Source organism: Dasypus novemcinctus, chromosome 23 (assembly GCF_030445035.2).
Source record: "Dasypus novemcinctus isolate mDasNov1 chromosome 23, mDasNov1.1.hap2, whole genome shotgun sequence".
In the NCBI taxonomy this organism is placed as follows: Eukaryota; Metazoa; Chordata; class Mammalia; order Cingulata; family Dasypodidae; genus Dasypus; species Dasypus novemcinctus.
In genome coordinates this window covers 19,460,678-19,478,583 of record NC_080695.1, presented here as the reverse complement: position 1 = coordinate 19,478,583, position 17,906 = coordinate 19,460,678, and the positions used below count along the sequence as shown (strand labels likewise).

Here is a 17,906-nt window from a genome sequence, read left to right as displayed (position 1 = left end):
AACTTCATTTCTTCTTACAGCTGCATAATATTCCATTGTGTGAATACACCACATTTTGTTTATTCATTCATTGGTTATTGGACACCTGGGTTATTTCCAACTTTTGGCAAATGTGAATAATGTCGCTATGAACATTGGTGTGCAGATGTTGCTTTCAGTTCTTCTGGATATATACCCAGAAGTGGTACTGCAGGGTCATGTGGCAAATCAATATTCAGCTTCTTTAGGACCTGCCAACAGTCCTCTACAGTGGCTGTACCATTCTGCATTCCCACCAAGAGTGAAGAAGCGTTCCTATCTCTCTTCATCCTCTCCAACACTTGCAGTTCTTTGTCTTTTTAATATTGGCTATTCTCCTAGATGTGAAATGGTATCTCATTGTAGTTTTGATTTGCATTTCCCTAATCATGAGTGATGTTGAACATTTTTTCATGTGTTTTTCTGCCATTTGTATTTCTTCTTTGGACAAATATTCAAGCAAGTCTTTTACCCATTTTTCATTTGGGTCATTTGTGTTTTCATTGTTGAATTGTAACATTTCTTTTTATGTCATGGATATTAAAACCCTTAGGGATATGTGATATTTGGGAAAAATCACATGATCATCTCATCTGACACAGAAAAGGCATTCTACCAAATCAGCATACTTTCTTGATAAAATCTCTCTTTTTTTTTTTTTTAAAGGTTTATTTATTTTATTTAATTCCCCCCCTCCCCTGGTTGTCTGTTCTTGGTGTCTATTTGCTGCGTCTTGTTTCTTTGTCCGCTTCTGTTGTCATCAGCAGCACGGGAAGTGTGGGTGGCGCCATTCCTGGGCAGGCTGCTCTTTCTTTCCACGCTGGGCGGCTTTCCTCACGGGCGCACTCCTTGCGCGGGGGGCTCCCCCACGCGGGGGACACCCTTGCGTGGCAGGGCACTCCTTGCGCGCATCAGCACTGCGCATGGCCAGCTCCACACGGGTCAAGGAGGCCTGGGGTTTGAACCGCGGACCTCCCATGTGGTAGACGGACGCCCTAACCACTGGGCCAAAGTCTGTTTCCCATAAAATCTCTTCAAAAGATAGGAATAGAAGGAAAATTCCTCAATATGATGTAAGACATATATGAAAAACCCAGAGCTAATATTGTACTCAGTGGAGTACGGTTGAAAACTTTTCCTCTAAGATCGGAAACAAGACAAAGATGCCTAGTATCACCATTGTTATTCAACATCGTACTAGAAGTTCTAGCTAGAGCAGTTTAAAACTCACTATTTATGTATGACATGACCCTATATTTAGAAAATTCTGAAATGCCTACAACAAAGCTACTTGAGCTAATAAATGAGTCCAGGAAAGTGGTAGGATTCAAGATCAACACGCAAAAATCAGTAACATTTTTGTACACTAGTATTGAACAATCTGAGGAGGAAGTCAGAAAAAAAAATTCCACTCACAATAGCAACAAAAAGACTCAAATACTTAGGAATCAGTTTCACCAAAGAAGTACACGATCTATATGCAGAAAATTACAAAACAATGAAGAAATCATTGAAGGCCTAAACAAATGGAAAGTTATTTTCTGTTCATGGATTAGAAGACGAAATATCATGAATATGTCAATCCTACCCAAACTGATTTATAGATTCAATGCAATACCAATCAAAATTCCAACAGCCTACTTTTCAGAAGTAGAAAAGGCAATTAACAAATTCATTTAGAAGGGAACGGGTACCCAAATAGCCAAAAACATCCTAAAAAAGAGTGACATAGGAGAGATTTTACTGCCTGATCTTGAAACATATTACAAAGCTACAGTGGTCAAAACAGCATGGGGGAAGCAGATGTAGCTAAAGCGATTGGGCTCCTGTCTACCTTATGGGAAGTCTTGGGTTCAGTTTCTGGGCTTCCTGTTGAAGGTGAGCTGGCCCACACCATGGCAAGCTAGTCTGCGCCACAGAGAGCTGGCACAATAAGGTGACGCAACCAAAAAGAGACACAGAGGAAAGGCAATTAAGAGACAAAAGAAACCAGGGAGCTGAGGTGGCTCAAGCGATTGAGTGCCTCGCTCCCACGTCAGAGGTCCCAGAATCGGTTCCCAGTGCCTCCTAAAAGAAGACACGGAGACACAGAAGAACGCGCAGTGAGTGGACACAGAGAGCACACAGCGAGCGCAGGCAGCAAGGGCGGGGGGAGAAAATTTTAAAAACCCAGCATGGTACTGGCATAAAGATCACATCAATCAGTGGAATAGAATTGAGAGTTCGGAAATAAACCCTCACCTCTACGGTCAACTGGTTTTGACAGACCTACCAAATCCACTTTAATGGGACAAAGCAGTCTCTTCAATAAATGATGCTGGGAAAACTGGATATCTATAACCAAATGAATGAAAGAGGACCCCTATCTCACTCCCTTTACAAGAATGAATTCAAAATGAATCAAAGACCTAAATATAAAAGCAGGACTGTAAAACTACCAGAAGAAAATGTAGGGAAACATCTTAAAGACCTTGTAGTAGGTGGTAGTTTCTTGGACCTTATACCCAAAGTATGTACAACAAAAGAAAACATAAATAAATGGGACCTCATCAAAAGTAAACACTTTTGCACCTCACAGAAGTTTTGAACAATCAGTGAGAACTGGTAGAAACATCTTTCTTAGGGTTCTAGAAAATAGTTAAGGGAAGCAGATATGGCTCAAGCCATTGGGTGCCTGCCTACCTCATGGAAGGTCATGGGTTCAGTTCCCATTGCTCTAAAGAAGAAAAGTAAGACAGTGAGCCAACTCAACAGGTCGGCATGGCAAGCTGACGCAATAAGATGACGCAATGAGGAAACACAATGAGAGACACCACAAGCAGGGAAGAGAGGCGGCTCACACAATTGGGTGCTTCCCTCCCACATGGGAGGTTCTGGGTTCAGTTTCCAGTGCTTCCTAAAAAGACAAGCATACACAGCACACAACAAAGAGACATAGAGAGCAGACAGAGTGTGCAATGAGGGGAGGGGAGAAATAAATAAAATAAATCTTAAAAAAAAAACAAAAAACAAAGAAAGAAAATAATTTAAAGGACTGCAGTAACAGGGCAAGACCCTCAGTCCAGAAAAAGGCCATTTAAAAGTGGTAAGAGGGAAGTGAATTTGGCTTAACGGATAGAGTGTCCACCTACCACATAGGAGGTACAGGGTTCAAATCCAGGGCCTCCTGACCCGTGTGATGAGCTGGCCCACGCGCAGTGCTGATGCGCACAAGGAGTGCCACGAGGGGTGTCCCTTGTGTAGGGGAGCCCCATGCACAAGGAGTGCACCCCGTAAGGAGAGCCACCCAACACAACAAAAGTGCAGCCTGCCCAGGAATGGCGCCGCACACACGGAGAGCTGACGCGGCAAGATGACGCAACAAAAAAAGAGACACAGATTCCCGTGTCACTGACAGCAACAGAAGTGGGCAAAAGAACATGCAGCGAATGAAAATACAGAGAACAGACAACTGGGGCCGGGGTGGGGCGGGGAAGGGGAGAGAAATAAATAAAATCTTAAAAAAAAAAGTGGTAGGAGGGAAGCGGTTGTGGGTCAAGTGATTGGGCTCCCATCTACCATATGGGACGTCTAGAGTTTGATTCCTGGGGTCTCTTGGTAAAGGCAAGCTGGCCTGCACAGTGAGCTGGCCTGAGAGGAGTGCTAGCACAGCAAGATGACACAACAAAAAGAAACACAGAAGAGAGACAATGGGAGACATAGCAGGCCAGGGAGCTGAGGTGGCACAAGAGATTGAGCACCTCACTCCCACTCCAGAAGGTCCCAGGACTGGTTCCCAGTGCTGCCTAAAGAAGACAAGCAGACACAGAAGAATGCACAGTGAATGGACACAGAGCAGACAAGGGGAGACAGGGAGAAATAAATCTTTTAAACAAAAAACAAACAAATAAATAAAAGTGGTAGGAGGAGAATCGGATGCGGCAGAAGCAAATGAGCTCCCGCCTTTCACATGGGAGGTCCCAGGTTCGGTTCCCAATGCCTCCTAAACAAGTTAATCAAGACAGCAAGCTGATGCTATGGGCTGGCGCAGCAAGCTGACGCAACAAGATGACACAACAAGAGATACAAGGAATGCATAATGAGAGACACAGCGAAGCAGGGAGCGACTGTGGCCCAAGCGATTAGGTGCCTCCCTCCCACATAGGAAGTCCTGGGTTTGGTTCCCAGTGCCTCCTAAAAAAAAGGGAGGTGAGCACACAATGAACAGACACAGCAAATGCAGACAACACAGGGGGGGGGGGGGGAGAAATAAATCTTTTTTAAAAAGTGGTAGGACCGTATTTGTTTCAGCAGCACGTATACTAAAATGAACCAGAGAGGATTAGCATGGCCCTTGTGAAAGGATGACACAAATTTTTATGCTGGAGCCCTGGGAAGTAAGCACCCAGAAGAGCTTGGTTGTGAGGAAATTGACATTTGCACACCAGTGTTCACGCTGGCATTATTCACAGTTGTCAAAAGATGGAAACAGCCCAAGTGTCCATCAGCCAGTGAATGGATAAACAAAATGTGGTATATGCATATGATGGAATACTATTCGGCTGTAAGAAATGAAATCAGGATGCATTTGACAACATGCTTTATGTTGAGTATATTAAGCCAGACACAAAAGGACAAATGTTTGTATGGTTTCACTAATATGAACTAAAAACAATGAGTAAACTTACGGAGGTGAAATCTAGGGTATAGGTCCCTGGGAGATAGAATGAGGGTTGAGAAGGGGGCGCTGATGCTTAATGTGTGCAGAATTTTTAATAAGGTTGATTATAGATACTTAGACATGAATAGAATTGATAGTAACACATTGTAGTGAGTCTAACTAACACCGCTGATTTATAAATGTGATTGTGACTGAAAGGGGCAGGTCAGGGACATAAATGTCTGCAGAAAGAGAGCAGAGGAGAATCTTGGGGTTGTACAACAAAGTTAAGCTTGGTGGTGGGTGAGGATCATAGATAATAGTACAAATACAAGAATGTTCTTCTATGAACTTGAACAAATATATGTCACTATTACAAGGTGTTAAGAATATGGTGGGAAGCGGATTTGGCTCAACAGATAAGAGCATCCACCTACCACATGAGCTGGTCCACGCGCAGTGCTGATGCGCACAAGGAGTGCCGTGCCAGGCACGGTGTCCCCCACGTAGGGGAGCCCCATGCGCAAAGAGCGTGCCCTCATAAGGAGAGCCGCCCCATGCGAAGAAAGCGCAGCCTGCCTAGGAGTGCTGCTGCACACACGGAGAGCTGATGCACCAAGATGACGCAACAAAAAGAGACACAGATTCCCCGTGCTGCTGACAAGAATATAAGCGAACACAGAAGAACACACAGCGAATGGACACAGAGAGCAGACAGCTGGTGGGGGGAGGGTGGGAAAGGGGAGAGAAATAAATTTTAAAAGTAAATAAATAAAATCTAAAAAAAAAAAGAATATAATGATACAGAGGAGAAATACAGCTAATGTAACTTATGGACTATAGTTAACACTAATGCAATGTTTTTGCACCAAGGGCAACAAAGTTACCATATAATGCCAAGGGTCATCAATGGAGGATTATAAGAGGGTAGAGCGTTTGTCTTTTTGGAGTAATGAAAACATTCTAAAATTGACTGAGAGGAAATGGACTTGGCCCAGTGATTAGGGTGTCCATCTACCACATGGCAGATCCGGGGTTCAAGCCCCGGGCCTCCTTGACTCGTGTGGAGCTGGCCCATGTGCAGTACTGATGTGCGCAAGGAGTGCCGTGCCACTCAGGGGTGTCCCCTACGTAGGGGAGCCCCACGCACAAGGAGTACGTCCCGGAAGGAGAGCCGCCCAGCGCGAAAGAAAGTGCAGCCTGCCCAGGAATGGCGCTGCCCACACGGAGAGCTGACACAACAAGATGATGCAACAAAAAGAAACACAGGTTCCTGTGCTGCTGACAACAACAGAAGCAGACAAAGAAAACAAGGCGCAGCAAATGGACACAGAACAGACAACCGGGGTGGGGGTGGGGGAATAGAAATAAGTAAATAAATTTTTAAAAAATTAACTGGGGGGATGACAACTCTGTGATGAAAGTGAGTGCCACTCAGTGTACACTTTGGATGGATTGTATAAGGCTTGGGACTGTCTAACACAGTGAGCCCTGTGGTGGAGGATGGACTGTGATTAACGGAACAAATATGAGAACATTCTTTTGTGAACTATAACAAATGTACAGGGGAGCGGGTATAGCTCAGTGGTTGAGTGCCTCTTCCCATGTACAAGGTTCCAGATTCAACCCCAGGTACCTCCTAAAAGAATGTACAACACTAATACATGGTGTTAATAATAGGGTGGTATATGGGGAAATTAGACCTAATGGACGTTATGGACTACAGCTATTAGGAATACTTGGATGTTCTTTTGTCAGTTGTAACAAATGGCCCACAACAATGCAAGGTGGTGGTGGTGTGGTGGTGTATGGGAATCCTGTATGTTACGCATGCTTGTTTTGTAAACTCACAACTTCTCTGATTAAAAAAAACAAAGAGGTAGGATCCCAGGGCACCCTGGCTAGCCCCTCCCCTCCTCCTCACTGGCTCAGAGTGGAGGGGCCCAGTGTGTGGATTCCTGGTCACAGTTCAGGAAGAAGCAGAGCAGTCCTTGTGCACATGTGGGAGCCTGAATGTCTAGCCCAGTCTGTCTCATGATCTGAGGGACTCACCACCCCAGAATTTGCCCTGCGTGTAGAAGGCACTTACGGAACCCACCTGCAGATCAGTGTGGGAGAGCAGTCAGGTCGTGCTGGCTGTAGGATGGAAGAGTGCCAGGGACTGGGAGGAAACCATTTCCTAGGGAGGAGGAGACATTCTGAACTGTGTAAATGGGGTCTCCTAGGACCAAACACCTTGCTCAAGACAAGAGGCATGTGCAGAGAGGATCACGGAGGCCCCTACTTTTGGGCCTGAAGATACTCTCTGAGGAGGAACAAACCTGAACCATTTCAGACAGTGACTTTTAAAACTGGTCCTAATTATGCTCAAAGAGCGCAAGGAAAACATGGACAAAGAGCTAAAGGAGGGCAGCAGGTGTCGTTCAGTTGTCTAGAGCCTGTTTCCCATGTACAAGGTCCCAGGTTCAATCCTCAGTACCTACTTAAAATAAAACAACTAAAGGAAATTAGGAACACAATAGATGAATACAAGGAAAGTAACAAAAGAGAATAACAAAAGAGAGATGGAAGTTATGAAAAGGAACCAAACAGGGAAGCAGATGTGGCTCAACAGATAGAGCATCCGCCTACCATATGGAAGGTCCAGGGTTCGATACCCAGGGCCTCCTGACTCGTGTGGTGAGCTGGCCCACATGCAGTGCTGTACACACAAGGAGTGCCATGCCAAATGGCTGCCCCCTGTTTAGGGGTGCCCCACATACAAGGAGTGCGCCCCACAAAGAGAGCCACCCCATGTGATAAAAGTGCAGCCCACCCAGGAGTGGCACTGCACACATGGAGAGCTGATGCGGTAAGATGACACAACAAAAAAGAGACACAGATTCCCAGTGCCGCCTGATAAGAATGCAGATGGACACAGAAGAACACCCAGCGAATAGACACAGAGAGCAGACAGTGGGGGTGGGGAGGGGAGAAAAATAAATAAAAAGTAAACCTTTAAAAAAAGGGGGGGCCTGCTCAGCTTTACCTGTTATGTTTGTTTAATAAAGTTTGTATGTTGCATTTATCGCTGTTTGACGTTACTGAGTTGTATTTCTTAACGTTAATTTGTGACTGTTGAGATTGTGCTGTGATATTCGTTTTACAATTTTGGCCCTAAGGAAATAAACATTCTTTAAAGAAATAAAACGTTAAATCAGGTGTTTTTTTTTTTAATTTAAAAAAAAGATTTATTTATTTCTCTCCCCCCACCCCTTTGTCTGCTCTGTGTCCATTCGCTGTGTGTTCTTCTGTGTCCACTTGCATTCTTGTCAGTGGCAACGGGCAGTATTAAGTGTTCAAGAAGCAGGATGTATACAGCCTATGCTTAAGTATTCAGAAAATGGATAGACAGGTGGATTGACAGAATAATGGGCAGATAGCTAGAATGATACAGCAAATGTGGTGAAATGTTAAAACTGTAGAACTGGTGGCTCTGGGTGTCTGGAGGGGGAGTGTTCAGCTATGCTGGGGTACTCTGTATGGGGTTGGTATTAGGTGTGTAACTGTCCTATAGGCTTGAAAGTACTTCAAAATAAAAAGTTAGAGAGAAAGGGTCATTTAAATACTCTAGGGCCTCCCTGTCATCCCCCTTCAGGAGCAAGCATGAGATGGGAGCCTGGGATATGCTGCTCCCTTAGATGGAGGGCACAAAGCCCCAAACAAGGCACCCTTCCCCATCACGAAGGGCTGTGCCATCCTCCCTGGAAAGTTCTGACAGTGTCCTCTGATCATCTGCCGTATGCCCATGGCTTTTGTCTCCCCTTTCTTATCACACACTGAGTGTGAATGACATCATAACATCATGACAATTGAAGGTGAGAAGTGAAAGCAGCAATCAGCAGGAAATTGTCGTGATTTATGTTCTAGCTTTGTCTGGACTATAACTGAGTTTGTAAATGTGAATACATCTATTCCTTTTTCTCTCTGTGGGCTATTAAAAGAAAAATAAGATTAAAAGAATGAAAATATCCTGAGCTTCTGAAATTATAATCTATGTGAATGTCCTGATGAATGGAAAAATACATGCCTCTGCTGTTACATTTCTCTAATATGCATTTCCTTGGTCTGGTTTACTAAGTGATAATCATGGGATCTAGAATGCTAGAGAAAAGACCTTCTAAGCCTATACGGTCACTTGGTGGGTACTGCTTTTTCCGATCCTTGCGTATGGAAAACAAAACAGCTTCTGTTTGTAGATACGAGTGTGATAAATGAGAAGAGTGTCAAAGGTTTCATTTAAGATGATTTTTATTTTAAAAGTTTCAAATTGCCACATGGATGTTTATGGCAGCATTATTCACAATCACCAAAAGATGGGAGCAACCTAAGTGTCCATCACACAATGAATGGAAAAACAAACGAATGCATAAAGAAATGTGGTCCATCCAAACAATGGAATATTATTCAGCTGTAAAAAGGAATGAAGGTCTGATCCATGCCATAACATGGGTGACCCTCAAAGACATCATGTGGAGTGAAATAAGCCAGACACAAAAGGATAATATTATATGATCTCCCTGATATGAAATAGACTAAGCAAATTCATTGAGTCAGAAACTAGAATGCAGGTTACCAGGGGCCACAGTAGAGGTAGGGAATGAGGAGTTAATGCTTAAATTACACAGAATTTCTATTTGAGATTAGGGTAAAGTTTTGGTAATGAATGGTGGTGATAGAACAACATTGGGAATTGAATGTTAACTAACACCACTGAATTATATATCATGTGGTTAAAAGGGAGACATTTAGGTTGTGTACATGTTACTAAAATTAAAAAAAATTTTCAAACCATAGGACTGGACAACACAAACAGTGAACTCGAATGTAAACTATGGACTCTAATTAATAGTACAATTATAATAATATCCTTTCATCGGTTGTAACAAATGTACCACACTAATGAAGTTGTTAATAATATGGGAACTCTGTATTTTCTTTATGAAGACTAAAACAAAAATTATATTTTGAAAAAAGTTTGAACTTGAAGTGGGTGTATTCCTTACTATTTCATACCCAAATCATGCCTAATTAAGACAACTGGTCTGAAGTCAGATGTTCCCCTCCCATCCTATTTTAAAACAGAGAGGTGTTTTTTCAAGATTTTGGCCAAAAGAGTTTGCATGACTGCTGACGGCTCTGGAAGGGCTAGTCTGTGTTCTCAGGAAGATTGTAGATGTAGTGAGGGGATCCTCAAGAGGCTTCAGAGAATTTGTATAGATAGCTACGTTTCTAGAATTCCTTTTTAGCCTTCAATGTTAGTCTAGATTGGCCTGGGGTATGCTGGGGCTAAAATCACCACCAGATTTCAGCAGCTTAAAGGAGCAAGAGATGATCCTTGCTCGCCCAAAACACCTCTTGGAGTTGGCTGTTGATCTGTTCCACATGGTCCTCAATCTGGAACTCAGGCTGATGGCGAGGTCCCCATAGGGAACGTCGAATGTCATTAGAAGGAATGTGGGGGGACGTCTTTGCCTGGAAGTGATGTCGCTTCCATGCATGTCATTGGTCAGAGCGAGTCATGTGGCTGCACCTTCCTTCACGCAGGAAAGGAATCTAACCATGAGCTCAGAAAGAACATTTCTCAGTGTCTGTGAATAGCCTTCTAGACCATCAACCTTCACTCCCTTCCGTCTTCCCTCTTGCTTTACGCTGATATCTTTATCTTTTGCATATTAATATATGTAAGTCAACTGTTGAGGAGATGGCATTTCTGACAAGTATTTAATTTGCAAGTTCTGTTTCAGAAAACTGTTTTAAGGTTTTTGAGAAATTTTTGGAAGAAGTTTCTTAAGTAACTTGATTTAGAGTTTGGTTAAACTTAGAGTTAGCTTTTATGGGGTTGGCGGTACTGGGAGTCCTAATGGGAAAGGAAGAGAAATTTTCTCTTCCCATCTTTAGTACATAAAACCTGTTTATCTCTTTTGGTGTGTGCATGTGAAACCAAAGACAGTGTCTGGCACTGCCCTGTTAAAACCTGACAAAACGTCATTGGGTAGGGGAGCAGTTATAGCTCAGTGGTTGAGCACCTGCTTCCCATGCACAAGGTCCTGGGTTCAATCCCCAGTACCTCCTAAAAAAAAATCATGGGATAAAAAAGTTACATGTCCTTCCCCATTCCCATCTGGGACATAATTAATCTGTTTACCTGGCATAATACCTGAATTTATTTTATGGGGAGGTGATGTCTAGATTTAGTGGAACACACACTACCTGAAAATTAGGGTTCTTTCGCAGGAGATCTTGGGCAAATCACTTAATGTCTTCACAAGCTCGAAAACTTGTGTTTAGAAGGATACTATAGATTTCTACCATTCAACTTTCTTATTACTTACCTTGTTAGGGATCATGGCCCAAGTACAAATGTCTACCCTGCCTGTTGAAGATGAGGAGTCCCCGGAGACAAGGATGGTGGTGAATTTCCTCATGTCTGCTCTTGAATCGATGGTGAGACGCCCTTAAACTTCTCTAGTATGTTCAATTGCCATTGTTGAAATTACAGGAATGTGAAATGCGCCAATGCCGCTTTTGATATTTGCCATCAATTTTACATCTTATCAGCGCAGGCATAACCCTGTGGGCTAAAGGGAAAATCAGTAACTTTACAGTGGAGAAACATGACAGACACCATGGCTTATCCAAGTGATCAGTGTTAACATCCTCAAATAACAGACATCACATTCCCCGACAGGCTGCGGTGGGGAGGCGCAGCTCCTCTTCTGTGGCATCCCTGCCCAGAATGCATACCCTGCATCTGATCAGACAAACCCAAACTGAGGGACATTCTGCAAAACATCTGGGCTGGACTTTTACTGAATGTTAGTGTCATGAAAGACAGATACTGAAAGACTGTTCCAGATTGAAGGAGATTAAAGTGACAGGACACCCAAATGTAAAGTGTGATCCTGGATTGGACCCAGGATCAAATACATATATATAAAGATATCTCTTTTTCTTTTTCTATAAAGAGCATTATTAGGTCAGTTCGCAAAATACCAAAGACACACACACACCGAGACCTATCATATTTTATCTGCTAAAAACCAAACATAAAGAGAAAATCTTAAAAAGCAGCTTAACAATCCTACTTCTAGGTATATACCCAAAAGAATTGAAAGCAGGGACTTGAACAGATGTTTGCACACCAGTGTTCATAGCATTATCTACAATTACCAAAAGATGGAAGCAACCCAAGTGGCCATGAACAAATAAATAGACAAACAAAATATGATCTATCCACACAATGGAATACTATTCAGCCATAAAAAGGAATGAAGGGAGTTGATGTGGCTCAGTCATCGAGCACAGCTTCCCACAGGTGAGGTCCCAGGTTCAACCCCTGGCTCTGGTACCTAAAAAAAAAAAAGGAATGAAGTTCTAATCCATGAGACATCATAGATATTCCTCGAAGACAAGATGGTGGATTAAGTGAAATAAGCCATACACAAAATATTGTATGATTTCACTGACATGAAATAATTACACTAAGCAAATTTATAGTGTCAGAAACTAGAATAGAGTTACCAGGGGCTGGGGTGAGAATAGGGAATGGGGAATTAATTCTTAATCGATGCAGAGTTTGGGGTGATGGAAAAATTTTGGTAATGTGTAGGGGTGATGATAACACAAGATTGTGAATGTAATTAACACCACTGAATTATATCTGAATGTGGTTAAAGGGAAATCTTAGGTGGTATATTCGTTGATAGAACAAAAATTTAAAATGAAAACATTAAACTATATTAGTCAACCAAAGGGCTGCTGATGCAAAATACCAGAAATCGGTTGGTTTTTATAAAGGGTATTTATTTGGGGTAGAAGCTTATAGTCACAAGTCCTAAGAAGCCCACCTTAAGGTCCCCTAAGAGGTACTCTCGTACCCAGAGTCTGTTGCTACGTGTCGATGCAAGATGGCGGGTGCTGTCCGCGAGGGTTCAGTCTTCCTCGTCCTCCCAAGGCTCCATGGTCCCAGCTTCTTCCAATCTCAGCCACAGGCTGGGACGAGTCTTGTCTCTCTCCCAGGGCTCATTTCTCTCCGGGCTCAGCTGCTCTGCACTCTCCACAAGGCCAGCTGTAAACTGTCAGGCAAATGGCTCCTCTCTCTTCCTGGGGCCTCTGCTGTGTCTAATGGAGCCTCCTCTCTTTGCTCACGTGTCTGCTGCTCTGTGTGCTTACTTCCTGGGCTCCAGGATCACAGCTCTAACTTTCTCCTCTGCCATGACGTTTTCTTTGTGAGTCACCACCCACCAAGGGGGCAGGGACTCAATGTCCTACTGACGTGGCCCAATCAAAGACTTAATCATTGCTTAATCAAGTAGAAGTGAAACCTCTGAATCCAGTCCAGTCCAGTATGCCCAGTGGAACAGACCAGTTTACAACCATAATCCAATATCTATTTTTAGAACTGATAAATGATGCCAAACTGCTACAACAACCAGAGGACTGTGCAACACACACAGTGGACCCTAAAGTAAACTATTATAATGGTGCAATTATAATAATATTCTCTCAACAGTTGCAACAGGGGTACCACATGAATGCAAAATGTTAAAAATAGGGATGGATCCAGGGGAACTCTGTATTTTGTGCATGTTCTTTCTATAAACCTACAATTTCCCCTAAAAAAAAAAAAAAAAAACAAAACTCCAGTGCAAAAGCAAAACAATAAATAAACCCTTCAAAAAATTAAAAATTAATAAAAAATTAATAAAAAGCCCCAAAGATTAAAAAATAATAATAAGCAGTCTAGGATAGCTTATTAGGATAAGCCCCCAAAGATACTGACAACCTAATTGCCAGAATCTATGAACGTCGCCTTAGTTGACTTTGCAGGTGTGACTAAGTTACAGCTCTTGCAGTAGAAAGTTATGCTGCATTTTCTGGGTATAAAAAAATCCTGGAATAAATTTTAAAAGAAAGCTTTAGGATCTGTTTAAAGAAAACTAGAAATATCTGACCCAAGAACATTGAACAAGAACTGTTCCTATTCCTTCATTTTACTAATATTCATGAAGGGTTTCCTTAGTCTTGGCCCTTTTTTGGGCACTTGAGCTATGAGAGTTGAGAAACCAGATAACATCCCCCTCACATAGATCTTATATTCTATTTGGGGAGACAGGCAGTGAACAAATTCTATGTGGGCTTATGTTGGTATCAGTAAGTAAAGTATTATAAAGAAAAGGAAGATCAGGGAATAGTTTAGGGGAGAAGACAGTTGCAGTGGGGTAATCTGGGAGAATGTCTTTGGGCAGCTGCCTTTCGAGCTAAGACCTGGAGGAAGTGAGGAAGCGAGCCACGACATTAGCTGGGGTGTTCAAAGCAGTGAGGAAGTTCATGCAAAGGCCCTGAGGTGGACACGAGGTTGGTATTTTCAGGGAATGGCAAGAAGTCTAGTTGTACTGGAGCAGAGGAAGGAAGAAGTGGTCAAAGCCGAGGTTCAAGAAGCAGCCAGTGGCCAAATCATACAGAGCTTAGTGGGCTACGATGAGGACTTCAGGGTTGTTTTTCTGTGAGCATAATGGAAAGCCACTGGAAGGTTCTGAGTGAGAGAGTGGCTCTTCTGTGAGCCATTGATTAACGGGAGGCCTGAGTGGAAGCAGGGAGACCAGCTAGCAGCCGGGGCAGTGGTTCAGGTGAGAGGTCTGGGGCGAGCTGGACGGGATTGGAAGTGGTGGCAGTGGGAAGAAGGAAAAGCTGTTGAACATACAGTGGACAGGACTTACTGACATGCTGGAGGAGGGCCATGGAAATTTCGTGGGATGAAAAGCAACAGTTTATTCTACTTAATGCACTTTTTATTTAGGGATATTTTAAAGATTGGCAGGAAAGTCGCAAAGATAGTCCGGGGTTCCTGTGTACCCCTCACCCAGCTTTCTGTGAGGTTTACGTCTTCCATAGCCATGGTACATCTGTCAAAACAAACATTAACATCAGTCCGTTGCCACGAGCCGACACCAGACTTCATTCACATTTTATCCATTTTTTTCCCCTACTAATGCCCTTTTTCTTTCCAGTAGCCACCTGTGGTCCCACCTTGCATTTAGTTGTCATGTCTCCTTAACCTCTGGGCTGTGGCAGTTTCTTTCTGTCCTTGTTTTGCATGACGTTGACAGTTTTGGAGAGTCCCGAGCAGGGTTCTGTAGACTCTCCCTCGATGTGGGTCTCCTCACGTGTATACTGGGGTGATGGGTTTTGGGAAGAAGAGCCCAGAGGTGAAAGTGCCCGTCCCATCACGTCAGATCAGGGGTGGCTGGTTAGAGCAGACGTGAGGCTGACCGTGAGCATGGGTGGGGCAGGACCTCCCGGCTTTCCCCGTTCTAAAGTGATGATTTTTCCCTCTCCATGTCCTATTCTTTGGAAACGAGTCACCAAGTCCGCAAATAATGATTAGCGGTGGTGCTTATAATGTAAGAAGACATGGCCTCTCTCACAGTGCTGGTGGGAGGAGGAGCCTTTCTGAAACCCTGTCTGTAATATGTGGTAAGACTCTCCAAGGAATTTTTATCCTGGATATTCTACTTGGATGATCCCATCCCAGGGAAGTAAGCAAACATGCACGCGAGTATTTATGTTCACAGACAAGCATGGTAGTGTTACTTAAAATAGGAAAAAACTGTTCGATAATGTTATGGTTAGATTTTGGTATATAAGTAGGACAGAATATTAATTACTCATTTAAAATCGTGTTTTCGAGGATTATTTACTTGTGTGGAGAAATTCAAATGAGATGTGAATAAAGCAAAATGCAAACCTTACAATAGTAAGATTCCAATTTTGTTTATAAAAACTGTGTGTGTGTGTGCACATATTTCAAAATGCTAATAGAGGTTAATCCTGAAAACAGGATTATAGGAGATTTATTTTTTCTTCTGTGTACTTTTCTATAGCTGATAAAATTTTTATAATATGCATATTTTATAATGAGAAAAAGTTGTTCTTAAGAACATCTTTACTATAGATGATGACCTAATTAAGGCTAGAAACTGATAACATCCTTTATTAATAGATTAAGTGTTGGATTTGTGGTTCATTTGTCACAGAGAGCAGTAGATTTGCCAGGAAGCTAATGAAGCTTAAACATCAGGGCTCCTCCCTTGCACGGCCCCTTCCAAGCCATCAGGTCCCAGCAATGTGCTGGTTTTTTTTTCTTTTTAATCTTTTTTTTTTCTTAAAGATACATAGATCACACCAAATGTTACATTAAAAAATATGAGGGCGGGAAACGGACTTTGGCCCAGTGGTTAGGGCGTCCGTCTACCACATGGGAGGTCCGCGGTTCAAACCCCGGGCCTCCTTGACCTGTGTGGAGCTGGCCATGCGCAGTGCTGATGCGCGCAAGGAGTGCCGTGTCACGCAAGGGTGTCCCCCGCGTGGGGGAGCCCCACGCGCAAGGAGTGCGCCCGTGAGGAAAGCCGCCCAGCGTGAAAGAAAGTGCAGCCTGCCGAGGAATGGCGCCGCCCACACTTCCCGTGCCGCTGACGACAACAGAAGCGGACAAAGAAACAAGACGCAGCAAATAGACACCAAGAACAGACAACCAGGGGAGAGGGGGAAATTAAATAAATAAATCTTAAAAAAAAAAAAAAAATATGAGGGCAATATTACCCATCCTCCCATCCCTAGCCCCCCTCAAGCCTGCAAAGCCCCACCCAAAGATAACCCTATTCCCCCATTTTATCCCTTCCTTGCCCAAGAAATTGGGGGGAAGGTGGGGCAACATATGAACATAGGAGTTTGTCAGGTATTTGGTTGAGAGTATAATGCTGAGAAAACTTTTTCAAAAATATAATAAGGAAGGTTACCTATTTAAGATGCTTAAAGGGGATAATCCGATGCAGGATAGGCTCCTAGGAGTATGTGAATGCTCATTTTGCCATAGTGGGTTATATCATTGGATAGAGACTCATATAATGAGAGTGGAGGTATACCCACATCCTGGGGAGGACTGATGTTCTCAAATAAAGGGAATTGTATCTCTCGAGAGAAATGGTGGCTCCCAGTGCTTTAGGGCAGTAGAGCATGTCAAGCCCTCAACACGTTGCAAGTATCTCTGAACATGGCCCTTCAAGCAATGAAGATTGACTGTCACTGTGGGCCCTGAGGGGAGGGGGAAAGAGGTACTGAATAGATGGAACCAATGTAACTGTGTGGGCAATAGTGTTCCACAAGAGTACGCAAGGATGGATATAAGACATGTTAAATAACACCAAAAATATATAGGGGCTGATAGGCTAAAATGTAAATCATAATGTAAAACATAAGATAACTAAAAATTTCGAAAATTGTATAGTCTAAAATATAAACTACAATGTAAACTCAAATGTTACCTTATTTGAAAGCTATTGTCTCAATATTTGTACATCAGTTTCAGTAAATATAATATGACTATGTAAAAACATTATTGCTCTGGAAGGGAAAAGGGTTTTATGTTGGATATGTGGGAGTACTGTATATTGTATATATGAATTACTGTGATCTAAAACTTTCATGAAGATAAGCTTAATAATTAGTAAAAAAACAAAGAAAAAGATAGATAGACACTAAGAAAAGACGGAAGTAGTTGCCTTGCCAATTTGCATACAGGGCAACACTTATTGCAGTGGTGGAAGGCAAAATATCAAAAACAAAGCTTTTGTATTTTTTAATTTTTTGATTCCCCAATTTATTTTTGCCTTAATTTTTCTAAATTAGTATGTATTCTATATCTAACCTTTAAACTCATCACTATATTCCATTTACTATTAATGGAACCTAGCAATATATTGAGCTTCACTTTTAAAGAAGTTTTGGATCACAGAGGTTCAACAATGGCAGGGGAGGAATACTGGTGTGGGATGTTATTGAGAGGGGACACATGGTTGGCAGGGAGTCCTACAGGACATATATGCAGGGTACATAAAAATGTTTGGATATTTTCATAGTGGTTACAATTTAAAACAACAACTGAGGGAGTGCTGAGTTCCTCGCCAGGGGAGCTCTATCACAGTCCCTAAAGGAACAGCAGCAATCCCCCAGGTCCAACGGCAAAGACCAAAAAAGAAGGAAGGTCCAACAATGAGCCCTTGATACTAATGACTATGCTTGTGAGCCTGTGCACCTGAAATAAGAACAAGGCCTAGAGCTGCAGGATGCCTAAGAGTTACCTCCTGAGAGCCTCCATGTTGCTCAAATGTGGCCAGTCTCGAAGCCAAACTCAGCATGTAAATGTGTT

The 17,906-nt window shown here is 42.8% G+C and overlaps 1 protein-coding gene across 3 annotated transcripts in view; it reads left to right on the top strand.

Annotated features, from left to right (window-relative positions):
- The window catches only part of LOC101421274 (general transcription factor II-I repeat domain-containing protein 2B), a 105,024-nt gene that overhangs the window by 19,822 nt on the left and 67,296 nt on the right, over window positions 1–17,906 (top strand). For all 3 annotated transcript variants that reach the window (XM_058285959.1, XM_058285960.2, XM_058285958.2), the window contains exon 2: window positions 11,040–11,143. In XM_058285959.1, coding sequence (XP_058141942.1) covers window positions 11,045–11,143 — 99 coding nt within the window. In that variant the 5' untranslated portion in view covers window positions 11,040–11,044. The remainder of the gene's footprint in view (window positions 1–11,039; window positions 11,144–17,906) is intronic.